The 27,727-nt window shown below is 41.9% G+C and overlaps 4 protein-coding genes across 12 annotated transcripts in view; 2 read left to right on the top strand and 2 right to left on the bottom strand.

Annotated features, from left to right (window-relative positions):
* The window catches only part of dst (dystonin), a 99,704-nt gene extending 92,077 nt beyond the window's left edge, over positions 1-7,627 (bottom strand). The window contains exons 1-4 of one of the 6 annotated variants that reach the window (XM_076742787.1): positions 7,278-7,627; positions 6,906-6,937; positions 5,525-5,713; positions 1,100-1,313 (exon numbers count right to left, since the gene is read on the bottom strand). In XM_076742787.1, coding sequence (XP_076598902.1) covers positions 1,100-1,313; positions 5,525-5,713; positions 6,906-6,937; positions 7,278-7,461 — 619 coding nt within the window. In that variant the 5' untranslated portion in view covers positions 7,462-7,627. Of the gene's footprint in view, positions 1-1,099; positions 1,314-1,582; positions 2,278-5,524; positions 5,714-6,905; positions 6,938-7,277 lie in introns of those variants that run through there. The other 5 variants (XM_076742793.1, XM_076742788.1, XM_076742790.1 and 2 more) reach the window with 5 other exon arrangements.
* A 1,874-nt stretch (positions 7,628-9,501) lies between these two features.
* znf451 (zinc finger protein 451) lies at positions 9,502-16,215 on the top strand. Of its 4 annotated transcripts, none has more exons than XM_076743800.1 (13): positions 9,502-9,606; positions 10,685-10,745; positions 11,034-11,117; positions 11,213-11,326; positions 12,173-12,284; positions 12,527-12,677; positions 12,775-12,901; positions 12,986-13,145; positions 13,478-13,625; positions 13,755-15,250; positions 15,344-15,415; positions 15,734-15,787; positions 16,078-16,215. In XM_076743800.1, exons 2-13 carry the CDS (start codon positions 10,689-10,691, stop codon positions 16,116-16,118), a joined length of 2,616 nt encoding a protein of 871 aa, XP_076599915.1. In that variant the 5' UTR covers positions 9,502-9,606; positions 10,685-10,688; the 3' UTR covers positions 16,119-16,215. The 4 variants fall into 4 exon arrangements, with proteins under 4 accessions (XP_076599915.1, XP_076599917.1, XP_076599918.1 ...); XM_076743802.1 differs by having other exon boundaries at positions 9,526-9,602; XM_076743803.1 differs by lacking the exon at positions 9,502-9,606 and adding an exon at positions 9,846-9,920.
* Positions 16,216-17,319: 1,104 nt separating this feature from the next.
* On the top strand, positions 17,320-19,118 carry bag2 (BCL2 associated athanogene 2). The gene is made up of 3 exons (XM_076743462.1): positions 17,320-17,581; positions 17,895-18,004; positions 18,461-19,118. The coding sequence occupies exons 1-3, from the start codon at positions 17,460-17,462 to the stop codon at positions 18,853-18,855; spliced, it is 627 nt and encodes a 208-aa protein (XP_076599577.1). The 5' UTR covers positions 17,320-17,459; the 3' UTR covers positions 18,856-19,118.
* Positions 19,119-19,888: 770 nt separating this feature from the next.
* Positions 19,889-27,146, bottom strand: rab23 (RAB23, member RAS oncogene family). The gene is made up of 7 exons (XM_076743594.1): positions 26,668-27,146; positions 24,386-24,579; positions 23,863-23,948; positions 23,425-23,581; positions 23,196-23,278; positions 23,004-23,096; positions 19,889-22,901 (listed from the first exon to the last, which is right to left on the bottom strand). The coding sequence occupies exons 2-7, from the start codon at positions 24,538-24,540 to the stop codon at positions 22,768-22,770; spliced, it is 708 nt and encodes a 235-aa protein (XP_076599709.1). The 5' UTR covers positions 24,541-24,579; positions 26,668-27,146; the 3' UTR covers positions 19,889-22,767.
* Between the last annotated feature and the right edge of the window lie 581 nt (positions 27,147-27,727).

The following is a 27,727-nucleotide window of genomic DNA, read 5'->3' as shown; positions in this document are numbered from 1 at the left end:
AGGAAACGCCCTACATCCCGCCCTTGTCTGTGGTCTGTCCAATAGGCGACACTTCCTCTCTGGAGTTCGCTGGATTGATAGGAGAGACGGCCGGACGCGCTGCGCTGCAAGAAGTGTCCGACTTAACAACCCCGCTGATCCAATGCGGAGTCTTATGAGAAATTAGAAGAAATTTTTTATTTGACTTTATTAAAACAAAAGGTTAAACCTCCTCCTGCGTCAGCCGATTTGCTAAAAGTCTCACCAGCAGGTAAAATAAGATGTCAAAACCAGACTGAATGAAGTGTTCATTTTTTACAGTGTGTAATAATAAAAGCTTTTCCTCGTCAGGCGTCTCTGCACCGGCTCGCAACACGCACCACTTTCTTTTTCATTGTTGTCCCCCACCTGTCGAAGACTGTCAAATAATTTAAGTCAGATTTACCACACTGCTGTTTGAAATCATCTTTGTGTCTTTGCTGCCAGAGGCCGGTCAGCTGGCACCAGTGTCGCGCAGGTGCAACTTTACGGGAAAACTCCATTGAGACCTGCTACATTGAATCCCTGACATGGATTTGTACGAGGTCAAACACCGTCAAAGTATCATTATAAAACACTTAGCGTAAGTGCTGTAAAACTTTCGTCACCCAAGTATGTGATGAAGTCAGACACAAACCAGAGTCCATGAGGATTCAGACCTTTTCAATCTACTTTCCTTATCAACTTTTGCGCAGGTGCTTCCTCGTACGCTTCTATCTCAACAAACAATGATATAAAAGAAAACCAATGGCACGTTATAAACGTACCTTTGACCTGCTGCTGGTTTGATGAAAATAAAAGCTGGTTTTCTAAAAATTCGCTCCATGTCTAGTATTAACCCTATTTTAAGGGATCATGTCCAGAATACCATCACATGGTACACAAATACACATCACAACAGCGCCTGATTATGACCCCAAACAAAAGTGGGCAAACCACGAAAAAATACATCTGAACAAAGATCTAGAGCTCATACCAGCCGCCATAGGCACCGCATATATCGCATCATATTCGCCAGTTATTTTTCTGCCTACAGTACATTACTATCCGGTAGCTGGACAACAAGGAGGCTGCCCCTCACCTGCGATCCTGAGCACGGCTCTCTCCGCCGGATCCAACACGGATCCTCCATGGATTTTCCTCTTGGACCGCTCGTGTCTGGGCAGGTTCCAGGGTAAGGTGTCCCCGGGTGCCGGTGATGCCGACCCAGATCGCACACTGTAATCATCCTCGTCTGAGAAATCTGCCGAGGAAGACATGGAGCCGTGCAGGGAAGGGTTCCCCGAACTGGAGCTCTGTGAGACAAAAGAAAACGGGGATCAAGGAAAAAAAAAAAAAATCAACAACGCTCGACTTGGCTTCACACAGCGCAGGAATAAAATACACTAATTTCTCATCATCGCGGGTCAAAGTGCGTAATGTGAGCGCATGTTAGGTGTGCGGACTCGCCGTGACACGAGCCGCCAGCTCGCAAACATCCATAACAATAAAAGATTGAGCCAAATAAACCCAATGTGAAATCAATAGCATCTGGCTCCCCCGCCAGGTCAACAATAAGACTTACCACTGTATACATGGAGACCTGTCAGCTGGAAGAAAAAAACAATCCTTTTTTATGCGCGTTATTAGCTTCCAGCCTTCAATCACACATTCCGTGCGTCAGTATCAAAGGGTGCCACGCCCTTTGAGGGATGCTCCGGCCACGAGTTCGTCCCTTATCTGAGCACCGAGGATGTGGGGTGATGTCAGATCTCCGGAGGGCTGTAGGGATGGTACGGTGTGTGCTGTCGAGGCAGAGCTGGACCGTGATGGGAGAGCAGACTGCATGTGTCTGCGCGTCATACCCGGCAGCCAACAACAAGCCGACTCCAGCAGCGACGGCGGTGTTAGAGCGCCATCCCCGCACAAAGGTGCCGGGTGGCTACAAATACACCAAAAGCGAGGGTAATGAGAGGACGACGGCTACCACAGGCTTCACAGCAGATGCACATTATTCGCCCTGAGAGTACTCTGGGCGCGATGACATAACAGTCTACACTGGAGATGGGGTGTTATCCACAGAGGGTACGGTTGAGCTAATTACCTGAGAGGATGGAGAGCACAAAAAAGGGATTGCACTTGATTTAAGCAGGTTTAGCCAGGTTGACATTTAAACTCTGTTAAGCCTATTTCACCAGAAAATATGATTTAAAAAAAAAAAAAAAAAAAAAAAAGCTATTGTACCATTAACTGCATCTTTTTGGGGGATTACCTCTGATTTCTTATTCTTTTTAAAATCTTTGTTGACATTTAACTCTATCAATGTAATCACTAAAATGGCACAGTCACTCAGAGAGAAAATCCTGAATGAATGACCTTCTGCTGCACCCTGACACGCCTGAAATTGAGCAACAGAGCAGATCCAAACACATTCTGATGAAGAAAAGGAGGGGTGGGGCGCAAAAATACCTGTCTGATGCACAGCAGTTGCTTAATGATGAAACAGTAGCTGAAGGGGAAGCAGACTGCTATGATCCTGAAGAGCATTATGTGTCTGCAGTCAAGCTTGTCTCGATATTATTACGTTTTAAACCTGGAGTCACAGCATGAAATGAAAATGTGTGAAACGTGAGAGCTTCTGGCAGTGTTTCTGCAGGAGGAGAGCAATTTACTTCTGGTCTTTAAATAGCAGTAGTAGTGAGAATCTGTTCTCGGCGCTGGGTCACTGTCAAGTCTGCGGAGCTGATAAAAGCAACACACTGTTAATATTAGCAGCTTTTTCATCATTGCGTCGCTTTTCATCAGGATAAAACTCAGTGCTGAAAAGGCAGCTTAGTGTTGCAGTTTTTATCGGCTTTCTGCTTATTCATAAATCCACTAAAAGGGGAAAAAAAAAAAACTATGATTCGAGGTACTCCTTACGATGAAATAATTATAAGTTGCGCTGCTGTAGGAAAAGGTGGATGTTCTCCTGAGTCAGACTTTCACTTTCTTTCATATAAGGAGCAAACTGTACAGGGATAAAAACAGCTGAAAGATTAGAGGCCCATCTCCATCACTTAAAACAAAGCTTATCCTCTCCTCCATTAGGGAGTGTTCAAAATTCCTCATTGTTAATACCTTATATTCTTTGCTGTTACCGTTAAAGAAATGCACATAAGGACATCATCATCATCGGCTATTAGACTGCAGTGGCTTCAGAGTAACCATCAGTGGAAAAAACGAAAAGATTCTGATCAAGCCCTGCCAGGATACTTTAAATGGACTACTGCTAAATGTGCAGGCTCTATTCAATAACAGTGAAAGAGGAGCACAAGGGTCCAGATGCATTTATAGAGTTTTCCATTCATGACCGGGTTCGTGTGGGCACTGAGCTCAGATTTTCAAAGTGTGGAGCCAAATGCTTTTACATTCCCATGTTAGTGTTACACACTCAGTTTTAGTGGTGTACATACAAAAAAAAAAACAAAAAAACCCCCCAGGTCTGTGATAGCTTGGCCTGCTGTGAATGGAATATCTTACACTGGTCAGGGTCCATTAAAGAGATTATCAGTTAAAAACACACACAAATATGGTTTGACCTAGACAAGGCGACCATTCTGGATTATTCATTTTGCACAGTTTAGTGTAGGCTACACATGCAAATACATCATGAATGATGCATGGTGGGCTGATCTAGGCCTGCACTCGTTTACACAGGACTATTATATATTCAAGTCTGCTCATTTGCGGCACCTCTCGGAGTTCTCCTGATTCCATAAATCTCTAAATTACTGTTTTTCATGTGGTTAAAGTAATATAAGAAAATCGCCTGCTTTTGTATTATCACAATAACAATGCTGGAAAACACAGGATGGTTTATCTTCTGCTCACTGCCAGGTTCAGCATTTCACCTGCACAACAAATATACAATATCATTTGAAACAGTAAGTGGATTTTGTTTTAGCCACAGCAACAAGATATTTGATTTAGAGGTATCCGAAGCAGCTGAGACATACTGATATGACTCTTTCATGATAGCTGGCTCTGATCAAATTATACTTGCTGAAAATGGCAATAAGAAAAAGCACAAAACTGTGTCTGTTATCGACAGCATTACAACACAACTCGTGGAAGCAGGAGGTTGCATCAGCGACACGTAGATCAGTAGGTTCCGTTAAACACAGTCAGTTCAAACATCACTGTCATGGTGAGTCTTGTAGCATTTCATACAGCAGGAACAGCTAGAACCCATTTAATATTCTGGATACAGTGAATGACATTTAAAATCAGACACATTCAAACACCCACAGACTTGGTGATTTTGTGAATATGGGCTCTGAATTCTTTTCTCTGGAGGAAGAGAAACATATTCTCAGATTAGATCAGCAGAGCATTAAGAAAGCCAGAAACAAACCAAAGGGGTCCAATGTACTTTATGTTCCTGTAAGTATGTTTCCAGCCGAGGCCCTGTGTCTCCTCAGCTCTGTGTTCCAGTAGTCATATGCTCCCTTCCAGGAAGAAAAGGATCAATATATGAGTCAGGTGTTACACAGCCTCTGTCCTCACTGTACTTTTCAACTGCACTATCTGAAAGTGATAAAAGCATTGAAGGTTGGAGAGTTCACTGTTGTTTGGAAGCAGCACAGCTACTTCACAGGGTAACAAAAGATATGAAATTAAAAGCTAAAAACTGCTGATCCATATCAGGATACATATTATGTTCCCATGCCAACTTGGGTAAATAGTTAACAGACTTGGATTAGAGAGGACACGTACCGGCATGTCAACACAGATGACAACAAACGAAGGCAAGATGAGCAAATATCGCAGAATCTGTTCAAATGGAGGATTGACATTAGAAATTCAAACTGGAGAAAAAAACAGTCCAGAGTTGACACCATAACATGTTTGTGAAGCCCCTCAGGTAATGGCCAACTAGTGCGACTGATGCACACGGGAATGATTTATAAATGAGAGAAATGATCTGTTCATATATTCGTAACATTTTTCTTAATGTATGGCTGCAACACCTTTGGAAACTGCATACTGCTGTAAAGACACATGGCAGCCCAATTTGAACGTAGAACTTTATATTAGCCAAATTTGTGGTATAATTTGCTCATTTTGATAATCTAATGGAGAAGTGTTTAATTGTTTATGCTTTGTTAGGATATATACAATCCGCCTTTAAAGGTCCCTTTAAGTCCTTATATTATTTTGTGTTAACCCTGCAGGTTTCATATATTTGAAGAGATTGACTATGATTACATGTGAAAATGGTTTTTTTATCCACATTTGTCATCTTATTATCAATAAATAAACAATACACACATGGATATGATGTAACAGCACAAAGTTTCATTTCATAGGACCTACAAAGGACCCTCGGTCAAGAGCTGTGGACAAACATTTTCCTATGTCCTTGAGCAAGTTACTGAATCCTTACCAGGTTCAAAGGCACATTGATGTCGCTGTGGAGGGGAGCAAGCCAAAAAAAAAAAAGTATCAGTATTAATCATGGTTACAGTTTAAGGGAGGTACCTACAGGTTTGCGTGTGGGGGTGACTTGTACAGACTGGTAAAACTCTGGCAGGACTCTCTTCTTCACTTTGCGTTTTCTTAGACTCGATGATGAATCCGGTTCGCTCTCTGGAATCTCCACCAGATTGGGCTTTTCCTCCGTCACTCGAGCATGTATGCTCCTTCTTGCGTGTCGTGGACTGTGCCTGAAGCCCTGGGAAACACGGACAACTGTCAAGCTGACAACAGATTATACTTCCAGCAGAGTAAGCAAGAGAAATTAAAAGATGGCATCATAATATGAGTAACTGTGATGTGGGTACCAAGCTAGGGAGGTACCACTGTGGTGTATGACCTAGATTTCAGAGTCAGAGGTGTGAGAGAAAGATGACACAGCAGTCCTATCACTACAGGACAACAGCAAAGACTTCACTGTAACAGCTTCGCCAAACCCTCTCTGAGTTTTTCTTTAACAACTGCTATATATGTTTGAAGGTAATGACCAGTGGCTGTTCTCCTACATTAAAGCTCAGCCGCTGACTTGTTGTGTCCTTGAATATGAAACTGAATCCCTACCAGCTACAGCACTGATCCAGATTCAGTGCCCTGTGGTTCAATAACATAACCTGCACAGGAAGGCAAGCTTTGAAGCTTTTCGAAATTAAAAAGCTTCATTTTAAACATCAGCGTATTAAATTAAATGTAATCTATAGCAATAAAACAGATGGGCCCAAACAGAACTTTCAATAAACAAGGGGTTTACAAAAAAGGTTACTGAAATGTGCTACAATTAGACTACTTACAGTTTCAATGAAATAACAGAAATCAATGAATATAACACTGAAATCATATATACAAAGATAGCTTTCAAAAAGTTTAATGGTAACATGACAATTTGGTTGTTGTTCGAGTCTGTTTTCATGTATTTTTGTTGTTTCTACATTATTTTACAATTTCGTAGTTTTATTTTGAAAGTGTGAGAAGTGCGTAAAACGGAAGCAGATCGACTGAAGCGCTACTTGACGCATTTAAGCATCAAACATGATGGCAAATGTACCTTACGCATCTTTAAATAGAGTGGGTTTCTACCGGCTTATTAACACCACAGTTTGATGTGAAGAATATACCGTAAACTGTTTCAACCCTCCTCAGAGAATGAAACTGCAAAATCACCTCCATTATTTATTAATAACACATGCGCATTGCGCACATCATGGTCCTTAAAATAGTCATGCAGTTCTGTAAAAGTCCAAAGAAACAGGCTTTTGGGTGAAGCATGTCTGATATTATCATGGAAAACATCAAAAAGCACAAGAAGGCTTTTACACACTGAACTCTTGCTTCCCTCCAGCTGTTAGACATTAGAGGACTGACTCTAACCCCATAATGAAAAAAGTTCATCCTACCTCTGATCGAAAATGATGTGATCGGAGGCCAACTACAGGACAGATAACAGATGTTAGAATGAGGCAGTATGATCTAGCATTTACGATAAAGCATGACATGTTAGATATCAACTATCGATATTTCATCACCAATAACTTAGATATTTAACACTACAGTCTAATAACACATCATCAGTGCCTTCACACTTATTACGCCTACATGAGCGTGTGTTTGATTTCTCCCACAGCCCATACTGCAGATGTGGACAGGCTACTGCCTCTACTGCCTGCTAGAACAGATTAAACACACATATATGAAAACGTTCAGAACATGCGGAGTACAAACGTGAGCCGTGGGGATGCGGAGATGCGGCTGGCCTGCGCTATACTCACCGCGGCTCTTGGTGCGTCCGGACAGCACAGATTTTATTGGATGTTTTCCATTACGAAGCCTGCGATGCCAGCAGCAGAAAAACAAAATCGTCGCTATAGTCCCGAGCAAAAGCAACAGTAATAGCAGCACACATTGAATACTGTACGGCCTTAAGAGGACCAAAAACGCCGCAGCAATCATCATAAGGCGAGATGTAGGACAGATCCCGCAGCCTCAGACAGCTGGCTCCGCTCCTGCCGATGTGTCGCTCACAGCTCAAGATGAGAATAAAGACGCTGACTGACATACGTGAAGCATCGCAGGGCAAACCGCGGAGAAGCGCATAGGTTCAAAGTAGACAGCCCAGACTATTGATATCATTGTTGTGAGACAATGCATGACTCAGCAGAGACGCAAGTTTTATTTATTTAATTTTTTTTTTTTCCTAACAGGGGCAGGGAGAGTCAGCAGATTGATCTGAGCATCGCAGTAATCTGCTGCAAAGTCTGCTGCCCGAAAGGATAATGCTGCAATACTAAGAACAATAGTACTAAGACTAATGTGTGTATTCTGAGAATGTCAACAGTCCTGTGTGGTAGTTTATAGGGAATATTGCATTTTCATTATCTGAAAGGCCTACAATGTTTCTACTATACTATTATTGCAACGTGCCTGATATAGTTGACGTATATTTTGCTGTACAGGCTTAGCATCCCTGTGAAATGGACCCTGTTGTACCGACAGGCCTTCAAATGAGGCAGATGCTGTAAACAGACACTTTCAGGATGAGGGAGAAAAACAGAAACCACCTCTAATCATAATCCACCATGGGTTATGTAATTTTTGGATGAACCAATATCATTTAGAGCTTTTTTCCCCTCCCTCTTCAGTCAGATGAAAACTCAGGAAAGCAAAGTGTGAGGAGAAAAACTGTTTTATTTGCAATTTTAAAAAGGGTCACTCTGCACCATATGCAACAGCCATATGTCTTGTGAATGTCAAGATATGTCCATATATGCAGCAAAGCAACAGACCATACATTGCATGTGTCAAAATAAATTTTACAGGTAAAAATGTACAATTGTTACATGTTAGCATACATATAAATTGCTGGAATGTTTGTATATGGTTATTCTTATATACCATTTGTTGAATTGTGTAGTATTATTATGCATAATGATAATTATGTTATTCCATCAAGCAGCATTTGCAAGCAGTAACCAAATATGAATTACTCTGTATGTATTTATATATGTACTTAAGGACATGTGGTAACTGTGGTATATAAGATTATAACACTGAGCATATGTTCAGTTTGTGTCATGTGTATTAATATATAAGCCCATTAATTGCCATGTTAAGTCCAATATCACTGATTTGCTTTACAATCTGCATCATACTACACCCACTATTCTTGGTCCCTGGAGTGGTGAGTTTTGAGTTTGTAAACATGTATTATTTGCATTAAATGTACACATATTCTATGAGTCTTCTCTTTCTATGAGAGATGTGTACTACAGTCATATTTATTATAATGCATGGAAATATACAGGCTTGCACAAATGCTGGTTATAATTTGGGTACTCACATTTTCATATGAAACTGGACATCTGCATGGGGCAGCATTGCTGTTAGCTTAGCATAGCTTCTTTTAAGGGTCCTGGTTTGAACCCTGCTCATGTCTGTTCCTCCTGTGTCCACGAGTTTCAGCCATAGTCCAAGAAGACTCTGAAACCTGAGGACGGAAGCTTGGATTGGATACTGCTAACTGCTCATGGGTGTGAATGTGAAAGGGTGTATAGTTACAACATAAACGCTGTGTCGACATAATCACAATGCAGTTATGTATAAGCATTATTAAACACTCTTGTGTTGTGCACATAGTTTTTACTCCTGCATGAACACACACTTTTGCAGGTACAATATACAGATGATATCATTGTATTTGATCATCAAATCAGTGTCACGGACAGTGTGTCACCATTATGTTACGTATCGCTACTGAATATGTTGTTCATGTGTGTATTTTCTAATCAAGTTCGTAACTCTACGGTGGATATTAGCTACAACCAACATGGAGATATTCATACGAGCGGAGGGAATATCATCAGTGTTAGTTGGTGAACTGCACTCATCGGCCCGGACATAGTAAGAACAGACGGGCGGGGTTTGTTCTCGCGTTTGTTCAACCGCTAACCCCGTCCGCACGGCACGCTCCGTTTTGAAAAGGAGCGTATCAACTACACATGACGTAGCAGACCAGATTAGCTCTGTTTACTTTGATTTGGGAGTGTTGTCGCTACCTAGCAAGCACTCTGTCAACCGAGGAGCCGACAGAATAAGCAGTAGGTAATTCGATGCTCAGTCTCATTCACCTGTTCATTTCAACCATGTTTGATTAAGGCCAACTTTCACAAGCTCTTGCACTAGTTAAGTCGGGTAACTTGAGGCCGTTGCAACAGGAAGCGTCAGAGCTAACGTTAGCTTACCCAGCACCCGGAGGACTTTTGGGGCCGTCCTGGACTGTCGTTGGGGTGAAGCACTCATTTGAAGATTTCGCTGCTAATAAAGCTGATGAAAAGACGATGATTGGTCATACAAACCGAGGAACTGGGCAGGTGAAGTTCTCGGCTACAGATTAAAATGGTTCACGTCGTTGTCAGGTGTGTGTGAAGTTGCACAAAACTGGGCACTTTACCGACGCAGTGCAGTTATGACCCTTATTACTAATCAAATGGATTCACACCATATAATTTCACTGTGGCGCGTAACTTCTTCCTCGCTGGACAATCAGGGTGCTGTCCAGCTCTCCGGTTCTCAGTGCTGCCGATTGTGGCCGAGAGCTATATTGCAACCACACCGTGTTTTGGTTAACAGCATGGACCGTTGAAATTTAGCTTCCACCCATCGGTGGCAGCACTAAAGAGAAGCGCTCTGGTGGGTAGCGATGAAGAAAATTTACGCCCCATGTTGGATTTTACATGGGTTATACTGAGTTTAATGGACCTGACCTGCATTACACCGGAGTAAGTCGGGTTTTTGTTACTTTATGCAAGCCTGAACGGCTGCGGAGTAAAATAACTGCCTTCCGATTGATTAAATAACGTGTCTTCTGAGCAAAACTACCATAACTTACGACAATAGCGTAGCAGCCAGCTGACACAGCGACTGTTTTCTGTCAAAATCTCATGCAACTCTCACGACAACTAAACGATATTAACCTGTTTCGTTCTGTACTTCATTACTAGATAATCCATAGTTTAACTGTTAAGAGACATGTTGAAAAAGGCGGCTAATTTGGACTGATCTCGAGTCAGCACGCCTGACTGTCTGTCTTCTGTTGACTTGTCCCCCCCCAGTCCCATTTCATGCATGTTCAAAGTCAGTGCTGCAGCTTCAGAAGTTACATCAGCTTGTTTTTCCTCAGATAAATGTCTTCTCCAATCGAAGCAGACGAGGATGAGGTGGAGGAAGTGCAGTTCGTGTCAGTAAGTCACGTGCACATTTCATCTATTTCAAGAATCGATCGTTTCAAAGGATAATAATCAGCTGCAGTGGTTTACTTTCTGGACTAAATGTGCACCAACATCTCGATCCAGCCTGATAATCAGACTGAATTTCCATTTTGCGTCATAAATATATCACATTTCATTCACGGAACAGTGGAAGCTGCTGCGCCTTGTGTGACTGGACCTGATGGTGGCCATGTTAACATGAGTAATAAACCACATAAACGTAGACGTGTTTAATGACATGGCGTCTTGCACTTGCTTCAGGAGGGCCCTGTCAGACCGGTATTGGAATGTATTGATCTGCTGAGTGATAGTGAGGATGAGGGCTGTTCATCATTGGCAGACACGGTGAGTTATTGGATCGACCCCCTTTTTTTTTATTAAAAAGTGTGAATATCTATCCAGAGTTTTTTAAAATTGTTGTGATGTTTATCCTCCTGTAGATTGAAGATAAAATCTCCTACCATAAAGCGCGTGTAACATCTACGCTGGACAGACTAGCACACCAGGTGGCTCTGGAGAAAAAGGAAAGGGCAAATAAATGTAGAGCATTCAAGGTAAGCTTCAGTGGCAGATCATTGTCTTCAGTCCGTTTATTCAGTTTGCTTTCTTGCAGTTTTTTTGAACATGCAAAATAATATTAAGACAAAAAAACTTCACACTTTATACTGGCAACAGTACTTTTATAAACTGTGTCTATTGTGTATATACATCGTCCTAGTGTTTCTCAAGTGCAAAACAACATTTGTCATTAGTAGTTTTCTCATCAGAATATTAGCAATAGTACGTTTTTATGGTATTTACTATTTTATTTTTATCTGTGCAAATGTACATATACATAGTTGTTTTTCTATTCTGCACCCTGAACACTTCTTATTTTGGCCTCTTTATGCCAGTGTGTTTGCTCTTTGTAATACCTGCTGGCTGTAAGGACTAAATTTCCTCGGTGTGGTATCAATAAAGTCTTATCTTATCTTATTTATGCACCACTCTGCAAAAATGTGTTTGTACACCCAGCAATGGAAAGCAGAGTCCAGCCTATAGCTTTAGTGCTTAGGAAACCTCATTAGCAAGTCTATAATCAGCTGTTATTTATGTTTCTTTCATGCAAAGAGTAAACATAACTTCAAATTCTCAGCAGAAATTTTCTGTGTGCTGTGTTGGTTCAAGGGGTAAAGTAAGGTAAAGTTGTGGGAGCAACAGTGTCACCCTGTGGACAGAATATAGAAAACAAATAACTGAGGCATCCTGCAGCACCACAGTGACCTGCGGGGTATTTACTCCATGCAGCATTATGGCTGCAACTAATTATTATTCTCATTATCAATTAATCTGTCATCTAAGGCAAGTGTAAAAGACGTTGCGGAACATGTGCTTTCGTCTCATTGTGTGTCTTTTTTCAGGAGAAGCAAATCTTACAAAGAGCTCATGGGCAGCAGGAGCTGGCTTTCAGTTCTACAAATGGAGTAAATCAGGAGGCAAAGCGCTGCGTAGACATGTGGTTAAAGATGCCAGGTACATTTTTAATCTGATTTAGAAATTTGCTGCATCATCACTAATCACTGATGTTACTCTGAAATCTTTCAGTATTTGAGTTGATTCAAGCCAGTAGAGCAACTGTAAAAGCATTATTCTCACATGTGCTTTTTTCGTTTATATCAATAAATAATTTCATGCTGGTGCAGTGATCCACTTTCATGATTGAAATGTTATTTTGTCCTAAGAGATTTTTTTTACTGTCCTTTGTGTGTATTTAGGTGTTAGACCTGGGGTGGTCAGTGCTGGCTCTGGAGGAAGGCACAGATCTGCTCCTTTCCCCAGAAATACTTCAACTCGACACACTTGTCCAGTGATAAACTGTGGGCGAGTTTATGACAACGCGTCCCTCCTCGACGGGCACTTAAAAAGGTCTTTCTTTTCCATTCATTTCAACCTAAGTGCAGCATCCTTAGAACCATTTTCCCGAGTACTAACATGGCATATTTTGCAAAAATCTTGTGTGCAGGTTTGATCACTCCCCTTGTGACCCCACCATCAGTCTTAAAGGATGTCCATCTGAGCTCTTTGCCTGCGCTGCCTGTGGTCGACATTTTCCAACTAAAGAAGAATGGAGGAAACATCTTTCATCTAAGGTTAATGCAGTTTTCTGACTCTGCGATGGACTAGCGTTCTTTTGAGAATACATGTGTTTTGAATAATGTTGTTTTGATCACTAGCTGTCCTCGTCTACTCCCGATGGTCACAGCACGACTCAGACTTACCAGCGGATTGTGTGTTTTGCCTGCCCTGCCTGCTACCTCTTCTTCAACCTTCGCGATGAGTGTCTTCAGCACATGTCAGCCAGAAACCACTTTGCGGAGTCACTTGCCATGAATGGTAAGGTTTGTCTAACATTTTTTAGTTTCTGTACATTTTCATTAAAACCTCACATATCCAAATCTACACTAATGAGCACAGTGTAGTGGAAATATAGTTATTAAACAGTCATATTTAAGTAGGATTTTCTTGTTGACAAATATGTGTTCTTTCCCTAGAGTACATATTTTGTATACATGTCCCCAAAGGATTTGTATATGCAAGTTGCCAAAGCGAAATATTCAAAATGACTTGCTTTTCATTTTAGGCTTATTTTGAATAAGACCGTCTTCAGGAAAGCACTGACGATGTATTAGATGAGCAAGATATCTTTTACCTTTGTCTTCTTAAAGAAACCAGAGGAAGAGCAATGCCAGTTCCCGTCCCAGAATATGTGAAGAATCGTCTCATCACTTTGTGCAAGGATGCTGCGTTCACTGTCAGATGCTCTTTATGTCACAAAGTGCTAATCTCACATCAGGTAGCTCAAGCTCACTTCAAGTAAGTTTTATTGTGATTTATTCAGGACATCTTTTGATAGTCCATGCTTGTGTAGCAGACACTGATTTTGTTCCAATGTTTCATGGAAATTATATTTTCCTTTCTTTTTCCCATGTTTTCCTGTGTTAGCGTGCACTGTAGACAGGGCTGTGCAGTGGCCAAGGCAGATAAAACCATCGTACAGGTAATGAAACAGCTGCAGGTGCGAGGGCAGTGCATCCTGTGCTGTAAAATCTTCCTCAGCCAAGCTGAAATTGAGAGTCACAAAGAATCGACCCAGCACGACGTGGAGGTCAACCAGACAATGGAGAAAGCAGTCCTTCAGCACTGCAGGTTTGGTGACATTGGACACACACAGAGGGCTAGAGAGGCACAGGGGAGTAGACAGTCCACTGGCCTCCAAACTCCTTTTCAAAAGAGAAACAAGAAGAGGGGCCATTGCGAAGAATCACCAGGCAAACGGCAGAGGCTAAGTGTGAATGGCAGCGCCGGCGGGAAGTCAACAACTGCATGGTGCTGTGAGTGTGGTCTCCAGTTCTCAGAGGAAGCTGGAGCCAGTAAGCATCTCTTGGCTGCCAACCAGATTTTCCATCAGTGCGGCGTGTGCGGCAAACACATGGGAGAGTCCTCAATTACCCGCCTGCATATGAGCCGCTTTCACGGAGGAGCTCATCTCTCCAATTTCCTCTTCTACTGCCGCAAGTGCAAAGTGGAAATGCCTCGGTACGAAGATATCCTGTCACATGTGTCCAAGGATCACAGTGGACACACCTACTTCACTGAACAAGAAGTACCCGAGGAGTTTGCCGCGGTCACTGATGCCAAGCCGTCCACCAGCACCCTACATTCACCATTCACAAAGTCCACAGGCCAGCAGAACACAGTCGAGACGTGTTCCTCAAAAGCAGAGCAGACATGGATGTGCAGGATGTGCGAGGACGTCTTTGACTCAGAGGAGGACGTCCAGAAGCACTGCAGCGACGTGAGCGGTCACAGCTATCAGCGGTTCATCTGCGGACACTGCCCTCAGAAGTTCTTCAAAGAGTCCACCGTGCGTAGGCACTGTATGAACGAGCACAACGGGCAGGTTAAGAGCTCCCACTTCTGCGGGCTCTGCGACAGCATGCAGTTTGAATCTGAGGGCGAGTTCCTGGAGCACTACAAGAGTCTTCACAGTAAGGACTACTACTGTATGGACGGCGGTGATGTTGTTCAGCCTGCTGTTGCTGAGAGCACCAGTCAGCTTACATGTCCATGCATGGGTTCAGACAAGAGCAAAGAGGAAATGAAAGCTACATATACGCAATGCATGAGGGATCTGTCCGCTGAGGGGAAATGTCTGTATGTGTGTGCGCCTTGTGGAGTATCTGCACCCTCCTATGCACAGATGAAGACTCATGTCCACACCAAACACCCAGCACTGAACCTGAGCAAGACCTTTGATGTGGAATGCAAAGCTTGCCAGGAGAGCTTTACGGGTGTACCAACTTTCCATAAACACTATCACTCCCGACACTGTACACTGGAACCGTGCATGAGCTCCAGGATCTGCGTTAAAGACATGAAAGCAGAGCCCACCACTGTAAAAATAATCAATGCTGTGGAGGTCAAACCAGACACCAATGGTAAATCTCTTCACATTTTTGACATTATGTTTCTGTTTGCAAGCAGCTTTTAATTGTTATTGTGTTTGATTGTGTTTTATGTTGTCATTTCAGAGATTGAAGATGAGACACTGGTGAGGTTTTTTAACATTGACCAGGCCAGCAAAGAGAGAGAAGCGCATGAAAGTAAGCAACACATAACCACCACACACACACTGGCAAATTCAAAGTGACAAAAAACAAATGACCCTGACTGGGATGCTGAGTAAAATGTAAATAAAAACAGAATGCTTTACCAGCAACAGTTTTACACAGTGTTCCTGAGTCCATGTAATAATATCCTAGCAAAGAGTACAGTGAGCAGGTGTTAGCGATTCCTTTGCTGCCCCCTGTTTGTTTGGAGTGACCTTCGACAGGCGGTCAGCTCTTAAACATTGTACCTCTCAGGATCTTAATACTGATTTTAATATATAAGCCGCTCATTTATTGCGTGTTCTGTTACAGGTGAGTCGGATAACGAGATGTCTGTGAGCGCAGAAGAAGCGAGAGAGTCAGCAGGTATGAGGTGGAGCATGAACTGTACACTGTATGTCCCTCTGTGTGCCACAGTACATTTTAATGCAGCGAGTTTAGTCTCATGTTGGTCTTTGTAGTGAGGAAAACAGGATGCATTTAGGAACAACTGAAATCATGATCATTTATACAAGAAAACAATTATATTTGTGTGTATATATAGAAAATTTAGTACAATAGGTTAGTATGTATTTCTCCAAGCATGTTTATGGTCGTGTTTAATTTGGACATAATGTAACTTGAATCCTTTTGTTCTGCTTTGTTCTTTTTTCCAGAGTTGGAAGAAGCTCTTAAAAGAAGTCTTGTGGAGTTTTGAAGGTTGTTTGTTTCATTGTGACACGATGGTCATCAGACATTATGTTGAGTTTTGTACCAGGTTTTTGTGTGTATTCAATAAATGTTAGTTGCTATTTTTCTGTTTTGAATCATTTTAAAATTATATTAAAAAGTCAACTTCGGGCACTCCCATCACAGATCAGACTGTAGCTGGCAGATCCCATGTGTTGGGATGTTGCTTTGTGGCTGTAGATTTATACACTGACTCCTGTTGTGAAGACTCAACACTTGGTGTTTCCACGCATGTGCTATAGATGGCATCGATGACACTGCAAAATGCCAAAGCTGAACCTGTGACCACAGTGCGAGCTGTATCTCCCCTTCACCATCTCTGGTTTCATTGCAGACGTGTATTGTATGCACCATAAGGAGTAGAGCTACCCTTTGTATGCAGGAAAGTTTCTGTTTGTTGTCTCATGTCGTCTTCAAAATCATTAGTGGGTGACTGACAGATTCCTCTTTAAGTGGATTCACATTGCATTTACAGTCAGAAGTGTTTTGTGCTGCTTTTTCACCACCAGTCAATGAGATAATGGAGAAACTGTCCTGTGTACTAAAATAGTTTGAGACAGTAGTCCAGGTTGTAAACAGTGAGTGCAATCATGGAACAAGTTAACTGGGATTGGACCCTTGTGGTTGTAGAATTTGGCAGCTGCCATCTTAACTATCATTTCAGAGGTGAACTTGTCTCACCCGCTGCTGAGGAAATCCTTATAAGTCTCATTTAGATGTAAAGACCTTGACAGAACCTTTAGCACGGCATGTAGAACATGGCAGAGAGATCGGGTAATTTGTTAACACGCACATCAAATACACAATCTGCATAATATTCCAGTCATTGATGGAAATCAGTGTCATCTCCAAATGTTTCAAGAGTAGGTTAAAGAATTTTAATTTTAACAGTGAAACTGAAAGCAGCCATGTAAAGTCCACTCCAAACCACGGTTCTCCAGATGGTAATGATGAGTACTGTGACAGCTGAAAAAAGTGATCTACAGGTAAACTCCAGCTGCCAAAGCAGTTATATTTCCACATCTGAGAATGCGCATTTCTGGGGACCCGCTGGGGCTTCTCATGGACCTCTCGCGGGTCCTCGGACCAGACATGTGGCACCTGTGCTCTGGGCTCCTCGGGAAGCTTCTGTGAGGAGCGGGTGAAGGAAGTTGCAGCCCATGTTAGGAAATGTTGTCCCCGGAGCGCCGCAGCAGACGGAGGAGCCGCGGCAGTGTCAGCCGGACAGCCCACAGTGTTGATCGCACAGGGAAGGACTCCTCTCCACGGCGGCGGATCACAATAATAAGAAACATAATTACTCACCACCATGGCTCAAGCGAAAATCCAGGCGAAAATGAGCGATGCTCCCTGCGCCAAGTTCAGCAGGACGCTGTCCATGGCCGATCGCTCCGGACGACTTCTGGAGAGTTTGGATCAGCTGGAAGTGAGGTACGTGAGGGGTCAGGCCTCAGCACGTGCGGCCACTAGATCGTCAGTGTTTTGTATGGCTGCTGTCATGTTTTCTATTAGAAAATCAACAAACCCAAACTAGCAGAGGGGGAAGCGGTGCATCATGAATCATGAAAGGTTTTATTTATACAATAAGTGGGTATACCCATGTAATAGGATACTTATTATATTCATATAACACTCAATATATTCATTGGATATTAGTCCTGTTCTTTATAACAGGTTTTATGTTTACCGTCAGGGCCTGTGGTTGTGAATGGGTGCTTGCGCTCATGCATTGTTTCTCCGTCAGGGTGGAGGCTTTACGCGAAGCAGCAACGGCCATGGAGCAGGAAAGGGAGTGCATCCTGGAGATGATTCAGAACATTCAGAACGGACAAGAAATGCGTAACATCTGTGCTGGTGAGGCCGCTGACTCCCACCTCTGGACCTCATGTCGGGGGGAGACATGAAAACAACTTGTTTAACTGTCGAGCTCAGCCTCTTTGTTACCCACCTTTTGTTTGGAGCTGCTCTCATTTCTCGGTAGCATTGTGATCCAGTGAGCTCATGCTTTGGATGCTGAGTTGTAGTTGGGTGGTGGTGCTGAACAACCTCAGGGGATTTAGAATTGAACGAGGCAACATGATAGTTTTTCACCCCACCCAAGCCAAGATGAAAGTTTGCATGAGCCAAGGTCAGAGTTTGTCGTCCTCCCCGTCACCAATACTTGATATTATAACCCTGCTGAGCCAGTGTGTGAATCCCTCACAACAGACTGCATAGGTGTTTGTATTATTGTGTCCACCACTGTATGGTCAGTGTGTTTTGTCCTTTAAAGATGCAGCAGTAATTTCTGTCTTGTTTTCTTTTTCCTAGGGGAGAAAGAAGAGTTAGAGTTGACTGCAAACCGTCTCATGGGCCGCACGCTGTCTGTGGAGATCTCCGTCGGTACAATCAGGAACTCCCAGCAGGAGGAGGCGCTGCAAAAGGCCACGTCCATAATTGATGAAATAGTGAAGAAGTTACTTGACGACTTGGACAGCGGCCGGCAGCGGCTGCAGGCCCTGCACGCCGCCTGTGTGTCAGAGGCCCCGCAGGTCCCCATCGATCAGAAGTTTCAGGCCGTAGTGATCAGCTGTGCTCTGGAGGACCAGAAGAAGATCAAGCGCAGGCTGGAGACTTTGCTGAGGAACGTTGAAAATGCTGACAAGAACATCAAGATCATGGATCACCAAAAACTGGAGGTCCCAAAAGCCAATGGCTGTCCTTAAGACTCATCGAGTGCGTCTTTAATTCCACTAACCTCGCCAAGAATCCTGTACTAACTTGTCGAAAGAGTCTACATGTAGCACAAAACGAGTCCTTATGGGAGAAATGATAGTGATACTGAACCTTCGGGCCAAAATACAGTAAACAGACACCATCATAAGCATGATCAAGCTATACCTGCAAATGATTGTCATTTACACCAACCTGCTTAAAACTGATTATTTTACTGTGTAGTACACTGTGTGTTCACATATGCACTGAAGACAAAAAAAAAAAAAACACAACGTGTGATGCTCCATTGGATGTTTGGTCGTAGTTTGTTTAAATCCAGTGCTTGACGAACAGCGAATCCAATGTTGAAGTAAGTTTCACTGTTGCCTTGTCTCACCGTTCAAAGCAGACTCTCAGTAAGGATTTTGGATGTGTAAACACTACCTCTTTGTGTGAAGGCAACACAACTCACACCACGCTGTGGCTTCTCGTTCATGTTGGCACAAAACTGTTTTTATGTCAGATTATGTATCAGAAGAGTGAATAAAAAGCACACTGACTCTGAGTATGTCAGGGGTGGCCTGTTGCTCTCATTGATGGAAATGTAAGTACGTCTATTATCAGTGGCCAAGCTGCCACAGGTATCAGCTGGTTTCTTGCACTGAGTTTTACACTCAGATACAGCAGATGAGGCCGGTGTATTTATTCTGTTTGACTGTATCCTGTTGGCATCAAAAGGTATTTTAAAAATGGAGACCTGGCTAATCATTTACTGTACAGTATGAAGCCATAGATGAAACCATGTCTACGAGGCAATGCGAACATAGTCACATACCAGGCAGCTGTACCGCCCTACAAATGGAAAAAAACAGTAACTACATGACATATTTAGTCAGACTTGAGTTAGAAATGGTCTATTTTACTACATAAAAACTGTCATGTCAGAGAAATGTGTGATTTCCATGAAAGCTGCTTTCTAAAATGTAACCTAAAACTGGTTAAAACACTGTAGTGGAGCATTGCCACTTAAATCACACACTGGATGCCCAAGAAAAAAGTAAAGGTTTATTTATGTCAGATTACCATCAACCCCCCCCCCCCCCAAACATAACATCAGGTGCAGTGTGGCACACCTCAAATTGTGATACATCTTTAACTGTTAAAACAAAAATCCAACAGAGTTGTTTTTGTCTGAATGAAAGCAAACATGTTGGTTTGTCTATCTAAATGTGTGAAAATTGGTTTGTGAAGTCATGTGTGAAAGAGCAGAGTAACAGTAAGACACAAAGATTATTACAACACCTGAGTGACAGCACATAAGTATGGTTAGTCTTAACGCTCGGTTCTTTCAGATTATATGCCATCTTAACGATAAAGTGCACTAAATCCATTCAGTCGAAAAAGCAGAAAAATGCAAAAATAAACACAATGTTACAAGGAAGAGAAAGCTGAGGAAGTCATTATTTACAGATTTACTTTGCAGGCAATTCAAAACAAACAGCAAGAGCAGGGATTAGGATGCTTACTGGTGGAGCATGTAAACATGGACAAGGCATTGAGGCGCTGCAACCATGGCTGGACATTCACTGATGTGGAAAAAGGCTTGCATGCACAGCTATGCCACACTTTTTTTTTTTTCCTCAAAACAGCACTGATGACATACAACCAGATGAGCATGCTTGAAACGTGACACAATCCTGGTGCCAAAGGTACAACTGGAGCACATTTTAAGCACTCGATGAAGGCGTGATGCTGACGCAAGCTTTTAGATCTAACAGGAACATGACAACAAAGGCATTTTCATTGTTTAAAAAGAGCGCCTTGGAGTTTTTCTGTGATTTTTGTGTCGACATTTTAAGCACCAGTTGAGATTTTTCACAGACTATGAATGAAAAAATGAATTGAATTCAGTCCCATCTGAACTTAACTGAAGTGAATTTGAATGTGGGAAAAGCCTCAATCTTTCTAAAAAGACAGAAACGTACATGCACATGTATTCCCACATGTACTCTAATTCCATGGAAAATACTTAAAATTGTAACTACTAATATTGAAATGATCATAATGTCACACAGGAGATTTAAGACTTTTCCACATCACCACATATATTCATCTTTGTGCTTGGTAAACTCTCATCTTTCATATAATGAGTTAAAAAAAAAAAAAGGCTTGATACAGACAAGGCAGTAACAGACAGTTCACAGCGAGCTGCATTAGTCTTTTTTGGAGTACCCTCATGTAATAAGAAGAAACTGAATTTTCTTGCATATTCAGGCACTCAAGTAACATATCTGGTCCTGGCGGTCAGCCTTTAGTACCTTCAGAGCGATACCACAGGGACAGACACCACCGAGCAGCGAGCGTTTAGTGTTTTCAACTTTCTGATACCACTCCTCCTTTTCCCATCAAAGAGCAGCAGAGATTTACAGAGCAGAAAGATTAGATACTCCAGAAAACAAAAAACACCATTCTGTCCCATGTTAAGTGCCTGAATTGTCAGAAATCTTGTGAAATATTATGTAGTGCTACCAAAATGAAAGAAAAGCAAAGTTAAATGTTAAATATGTTGTGCTGCAACGGACTGTGACTCAAAGAGCAGAGCGTCATGAACTGAATTGGTTTTTACATCACAAAGTCTTAGACTTTGTCAAAGTCTGACAGTTTGGTTAACAAACCTCTAACTATAGATAGTGGAGTGTAAGCAGACATATAGAGGACTATTCTGTGTCAGTAGCTATTGATATTTGGTTACACATAGGAGCACATTCTACTGATGTCATGTTACATCCATACCACTGCAGCGTTAATATTTCACTACAGCTCAGGAAGAGGAAATTTGGCACTGTGTCAACACTTCAGTGAAAATATCACCCAACACTGCTGTGATTCGTACAAAAATACTTGTGCACAGAGAATTAACTCTGGATTCCAAAGTTTTGTCCACGATAAAGAGAATAGTTTGAACCATATTCTGTTGACAGGATAGAAAAATATGGTAGGAAATAATCTGCGCATCTTCTACAATACATGCAAACATATTGCACAGCTGAAATGCTAAAAACAGGAACGTGACTGTAAAAACCATCTTTTGTTTTTGAGGGGTTTCATTAAATACATGACACTGATACCTAAAGAGGTATTTCTGGTTTTGTGAAGTGTGTGTAGGTCAGCACACCCCCAGTTTGGAGAAGCGGACAAGAGTACAGGTGTAGGAAGCTACGCTATGTACTGCTGTGGACGGGAGCAGCAGAAAAACACATTTTGGCTGCCTTAAAAAAAAAACACTAACCAAATCCTGTGGGGGAGGGAGATTCGATTTTCCCTAACCAATCACTGGAGACCAAGGTATCCACCTGAACATAACATCGTTTTAATTCGACACTGATGAATAACAATGCCAACATACTGGTTTTGCTGGGATTTCTCTACTCCTGCCAATGGTGCTGACCGGCTAATCATTCGTCGCCCAGATCACAAGCTTTTTTAGATGAGATGCCGCTGTTTGATGTCATGATGCTAGAAGAATCAGTCAAGTCGGTGCAGAGGGCTCGATTCAAAGGGGTGAACCCAGATAATCCTACACTGGTACTCCTGCTGCTTCTCCCACCATCTACTGATCATCAGAACCCCATACAACCCCACTTCAGAAAACCCGAACTATCCCTTTAAGAGGGTACAAATGATGACAGGTTTTGTGCGCATATCACTGATGGAGGTCCAATGAATCAAAGGAAATGCAACCATAAATGTGCAAACAGCAACACAGAGTTCAGATTAAACATCAGGTTATTAAAGTAGTATAGAGCAGTATTTTCCCCAGTCTGTGTGGGCTTTGGTCTGTAAATGTGGCTACCCCAACAAAATACAACAATGACCAATCTAGTGTCAGAAACAACAGTCAGTCAATAAAATGAAACCGTTATCTAGAGTAGGCTGCAGCTTCCAAAAGGATTTTTACTCTTCTTGGTTCTTTGTTTGTTAGGTCGCAAAGTGATGATTTCTCTGCCGTTGCTGGAGTTCTGGTTGCACACGTTACTACTTGTGGTATTAAAAACACCTTTGGAAAAAAAAACACAATTTATGAGTAATGGTACCCCAATAATAATAAAAAAAGCCTTACAACATAACAAAAAAAGTGATGTCCAGGAAGACTCCTCACCTATTTTATTGCTTGTTGTATGAACCACCTCGGTCTCCTCTGCTGTTTGCTGTTTGAGTCGCTGAAGATACTTCTCAGCTAAATACTTGAAAACTAAAAAGAGAGAAGCGGCAGAAAGGTTACGACGGTAACATCCACAGTGAGCTTGTTTCACTTGCACTAGACCAGCTGTCCACGTTTTCAGTAACCCACCCTCGTTGACATTGAGGTCCTCTTTTACTGAAGCTCGGTAAAATCTCAGCTTCAGCCTTTTAGCCAAAGCTTCTGCCTCCTCGCTGCGATGCAAGTGAAGAACATACAAAATGTCTTGAATTCATGGCAAGTTATACTGCTTTCATTACAATTCACATTATCATCGCCACTTGTCCTCTCCATTTAACTGTTCCAGTGTGACTTCTGCCTGCACAAAACCATTACTTACGTTTTTATAACGGTCTCTTCCAGCAGGTCAATTTTGTTCTGCACTAGAACTGTGGGAATATCTCCGACCTCTGCCTCCACCTTCTCTCTCCAGCTGTCAATAGCCTGAAACGACTCCCTGTCTGTGGTAGAGAAGACTAGCACACATGCTTGAGCACCTGGAATGCAAGAGAGCCCACAAACAGTTCATGTCTCCAAGCAGTTCATTCTTTTAACAATGATTGAATCTATTCTGATAAAAATATGACACATAATTGATATTGTAAAAACACTGGGTCAACTTCAGAACAGCCCCGCTGGAGATTCATGTGCTTTGGTTGAATGCCGTGCTGCCAGTCAACCATAAAATCTGTGACAAATAAAAACTTAACCTCAGCAGTTGAGGAGGTCAGTGACCCACAGCAGCTGTGTTTCATTTGTCACAGTGGCGGGGTCTTACCACGGTAGTAGGCCTTGGTGATAGCGTCAAACTCCTCCTGCCCAGCGGTGTCCCACAGCATGAGTCGGACCTCTTCATCATTCACGCTAAAACAATGAGCAGGTAATGAGGGGGAATTCAGTGCATAACGTCCTGTCATGCACGTCACGCTTACCTCTGTTGTATTCATGAATGTTGGCCAAATCTGCACTTTAAAGATCTGTACCCTAACCTTTCACCTCGGTCTCCTTAGGAAATTCATTTTTGCCCACAATTCATATAGATATAGTATCATCTAACATGTGTTTTGATGACAAAATAAGAGTATTTTATTATATATTATACACATTTGTTAGAGAAATAGAGGTTTCCTGATCACCCCTAAATGTCACTAACATCAGGATTCAATATTCATCAAGCTGCGCTCAACGGGATCTTCATTAGTGTATACTAAAAAAATTCTTTACTGGTGGACTGTAGAACCCTGCAGCCCTGCAGGAACTTGAAACGCAAGCTATTACTGACAGAGAAGCAAATCGCTTACACTATCTGCCTTTCCAGGAAGTCCACTCCGATGGTCTTTTTGTAGTCCTTAGTGAAGACACCCTTGCAGTAACGTTGGATCATACTAGACTTGCCAACAGCTCCATTGCCGACCACGACCACCTTGATGGCCACTTCCATGTCCTCCTCCAACATGGTGGTGACGTCAGGCTGGTATTCTCAATTCCACTCTGCCTGGGGAGTTTCAGTAATGTGACACGAGCACATGCATCACGCCAAAGTATAAAATGAACATGTTTAGACACAATGAACTGAGCAGAAACAGCAACATGTGTGCAACTCAAATATTTTCTATGAGATCTGTGCATCTATAAAACATTTGTTCAGATTTGCATACCACACATAAAAATACTTAGCTCTGATCCCCTAATATGATTTCTGATACCTGATCTGTGTTTAGTGGTTACATCCTGTCAATTTTGAAACATCCTATCTCAGGACTACTCCCACCTAGAAGTAGTTCTGATTAAATTGGTTCCATAAAGGTGGTGGAGTGAAAGTTGTTAACATTTAAGTTAAGTAAGTTCAAGTTATTAGAGGTGCAACAAATGTTCATTTTTCTTATTGACTCATCTTATTTTTCAATTCATATTTTTCTATATGTCAAAAATAACAACACAAGCTCAAATTATCAGAGCCTATGGCAAATGCCTCTTCTGTTTGGCCAACAGTCAAAACTCCAAAGGCATAAAATGACATTTTTTATGACTTGTTAAATTTGAAATTTAATTAGTTTCAGCACTAAATGTTACCACAAGAATCAGGGAGGGGGTGCACTCAAGTAATGAGCTCTGACTGGAATTGTCCTTTAAACTATTCAGTGAGCTCACATTGAACTCACTGCTATAAATTTTAGTTGTTTGGAGCAACCCGTCAATGTGTTTATTCTTCCATTAGCATGGCGCGCAGCAGACGACACACAGCAACTGGCAACTCTTCCACAGTTATATGCGTGTAGCTGCTGAGTGCAATGCTAAACAACATATTGTGGGAAAGCTGTTCCCAGTGGACACTGACAACCTACTGTGTGACTGTGGTGTCCAACAGCCAGTCTGGATTTGAGTCATAATGTGTGTCATAATATTGCAGTTGAAGATATTATTCATCAGCTAAAAACTGAGCTGCATGACGCAGCAGATGTTAGAGCATGCAGGCGAAACACGTCTTAAAATAAACCCACTGCTCTTTATTTGTACACTACTTTGATAGAAATTTTACATTAGTTTACAGCCAAATTTACATTTGAGATTAGATTTAATCTCTGCAATCCCTTGAACTGATCTAACTCTTGTTCAACAAAGTCTCAAGACAATGTTTTTCTTTCAACTTTGATTCACAAGCCAAGTTACACATTAGCAGTCCCCTGATCTCTCAGTTTAATCATTTCTGTGTGACGTCTTGCTCAAATTTGTTCAGAGTCAAAGCGAGGGATTGTGAATATGAAAGACTATTACAGATATGATTATTAAGCTGGGAGAAGAGTTGGCCACTAGTCTTAGAAAGTCTGCTAACACACAATCAGTAGTAATTATGTATTCTAATTTTCTATACAAAGTGTGGTACAGTCTAACAATACAAGGTAATAAATCACACATGTCCAACAATCATTTCTGAAGTACCTGAGAGTGCCATCTGAAAAGTTTGACTCCCCATTACCATCAACTCCAGGTCATTTTCCATACTTGCACAGATAACTATCATTTACATACTGTGAGTCATCTGGTTATCGTGGTATTTCATCATTAGCCTGTTCACCCTAGACATACTTTAAAGACATGAGAGAATCAGATCTTTTGCACAGGTACAGGGGTATCCTATGCATTACAATGCCCATATAAGTTAACTTCGTTTAGTATGTGGAAGATAATACACCTCCCCTTCGAGGCAGTGAGACATCTTCACAGACTTATCTCACTCAGCCCTCAAGGCAAGACACAGCTAAAGCCAATATTTTAGGGTACAGAAACAATAAAAATCTAGCTAATGCCCCTTTCTGTTGAGATTCACCGTTGCTGTTGGTATTGATTATTTCCAAACTCTGTGAGTTGAATCAACTATTGAACAAGTCAGCTTTTCATTTTTCTTTATGCCCTCACATCAAAATCTCTTGCCTTTGTTACGATATGACCTGTTGAACAGTTGGCAGGAGGGTCCTCAGGTACCAAGCGGCTGCTGGTACAGTATGTTAAAGCTGACTGAAGGAAACTGTGCTGGTGAGGAAGGATGAAAAAGAGCAAACCCACACAGTGAGCAATTTCTTACCTATAAAATCGCGTTGAAGCTCATCTGGTGTTCGCCAACATTAGATGAGTTAACCTGCCGGTGAACCTGAAATCACATATCTACAGCCCCCTTCCTGCTCTTGACTGTGGCAACAGGAGACGCAAGAGACTCTGCTGCTAAGCTTAAGTTAACGTTACTTAGCTCAGGTTAGCTACTTTTCACAGAGAAACGATCCGTCCCCTCCGCCAGTTAATGATATCGGGCGAATGACGGCACAGACAGAATGATCACCGCTTTAAAACAACAGATAAAGTTGAAATAACGTCGCTAACTGAGTAAAACCGTGACATTTACGGGATGAAAACGCATAGCTATCTATCCGTGAGCCTACGTTCCAGCTAACTACATTGCGCATGAGAGTAGCTAATCAGGCAACTGGCTAGCTCGCTAATGTCTGTTGCTAGGCAGCAAAGCCAAAGAGTGCACAATGTAAAAGAGGCGTCTTCGTCGTCTTCTTCGTCGTCTTCCGCTTCTTCGCCGTCGTCGTGGTCTTTTTCTTCTTCTTGATGTCTTTTGGCCGTTGGCAAATAACGTAATAATGCATCACCGCTACCAACTGGTATGGAGTTAGAAAGTTTTTGGCTGCCAGCCCAAACAATGAAGTTTTTGGCTGCCAGCACTAACAATGAAACCAAATAAAAATGTCAGAACATAAAACTATCTATTCTCCTCAGATAATAAGACAAAATATGCAAGATTCATTCTCTGAACTAGCTTATTTCATAAAATATAAAAAATAAAAAAAGGTGTGGAAGGGTTTGGAGTCACCTATTAAATCTCGAAGCCATAACACATTTAAATAGACACTGTGTCCGGTTCTTCAATCAAGAATTAGAAATAGTCACACAACATACTAATAAAAATAGTTATCCTCATTAACTCGTGTAAGAAATGTATTAATAATATCCAAAATATCATATATCGAAAACCAAGCTGTATCAATACAGCTTGGTTTTCAAAATAATGAATTGATTATATTGAGAATTAATTAATAGCTATAAAAATGCTGATGAAGTTTTCCTTTACATGCTACAGTATA

This window comes from Chaetodon auriga, chromosome 11 (genome assembly GCF_051107435.1).
Source record: "Chaetodon auriga isolate fChaAug3 chromosome 11, fChaAug3.hap1, whole genome shotgun sequence".
Taxonomy (NCBI): domain Eukaryota; kingdom Metazoa; phylum Chordata; class Actinopteri; order Chaetodontiformes; family Chaetodontidae; genus Chaetodon; species Chaetodon auriga.
This window is presented reverse-complemented; position numbering and strand designations above follow the sequence as displayed.

Coding starts and splice junctions, on each gene's coding strand:
- znf451 (XM_076743800.1), top strand. CDS start 10,689: ATGTCTTCTCCAATCGAAGCAGACGAGGATGAGGTGGAGGAAGTGCAG. Junction 11,118..11,212: donor GTTCATCATTGGCAGACACG/GTGAGTTATTGG, acceptor ATCCTCCTGTAG/ATTGAAGATAAAATCTCCTA. Junction 12,902..12,985: donor GGAAACATCTTTCATCTAAG/GTTAATGCAGTT, acceptor TTTGATCACTAG/CTGTCCTCGTCTACTCCCGA.
- bag2 (XM_076743462.1), top strand. CDS start 17,460: ATGGCTCAAGCGAAAATCCAGGCGAAAATGAGCGATGCTCCCTGCGCC. Junction 17,582..17,894: donor TTGGATCAGCTGGAAGTGAG/GTACGTGAGGGG, acceptor TTTCTCCGTCAG/GGTGGAGGCTTTACGCGAAG. Junction 18,005..18,460: donor AATGCGTAACATCTGTGCTG/GTGAGGCCGCTG, acceptor TCTTTTTCCTAG/GGGAGAAAGAAGAGTTAGAG.
- rab23 (XM_076743594.1), bottom strand. CDS start 24,540: ATGTTGGAGGAGGACATGGAAGTGGCCATCAAGGTGGTCGTGGTCGGC. Junction 23,949..24,385: donor TTCCTGGAAAGGCAGATAGT/GTAAGCGATTTG, acceptor TCATTGTTTTAG/CGTGAATGATGAAGAGGTCC. Junction 22,902..23,003: donor TACAACAAGCAATAAAATAG/GTGAGGAGTCTT, acceptor TTTTTTCCAAAG/GTGTTTTTAATACCACAAGT.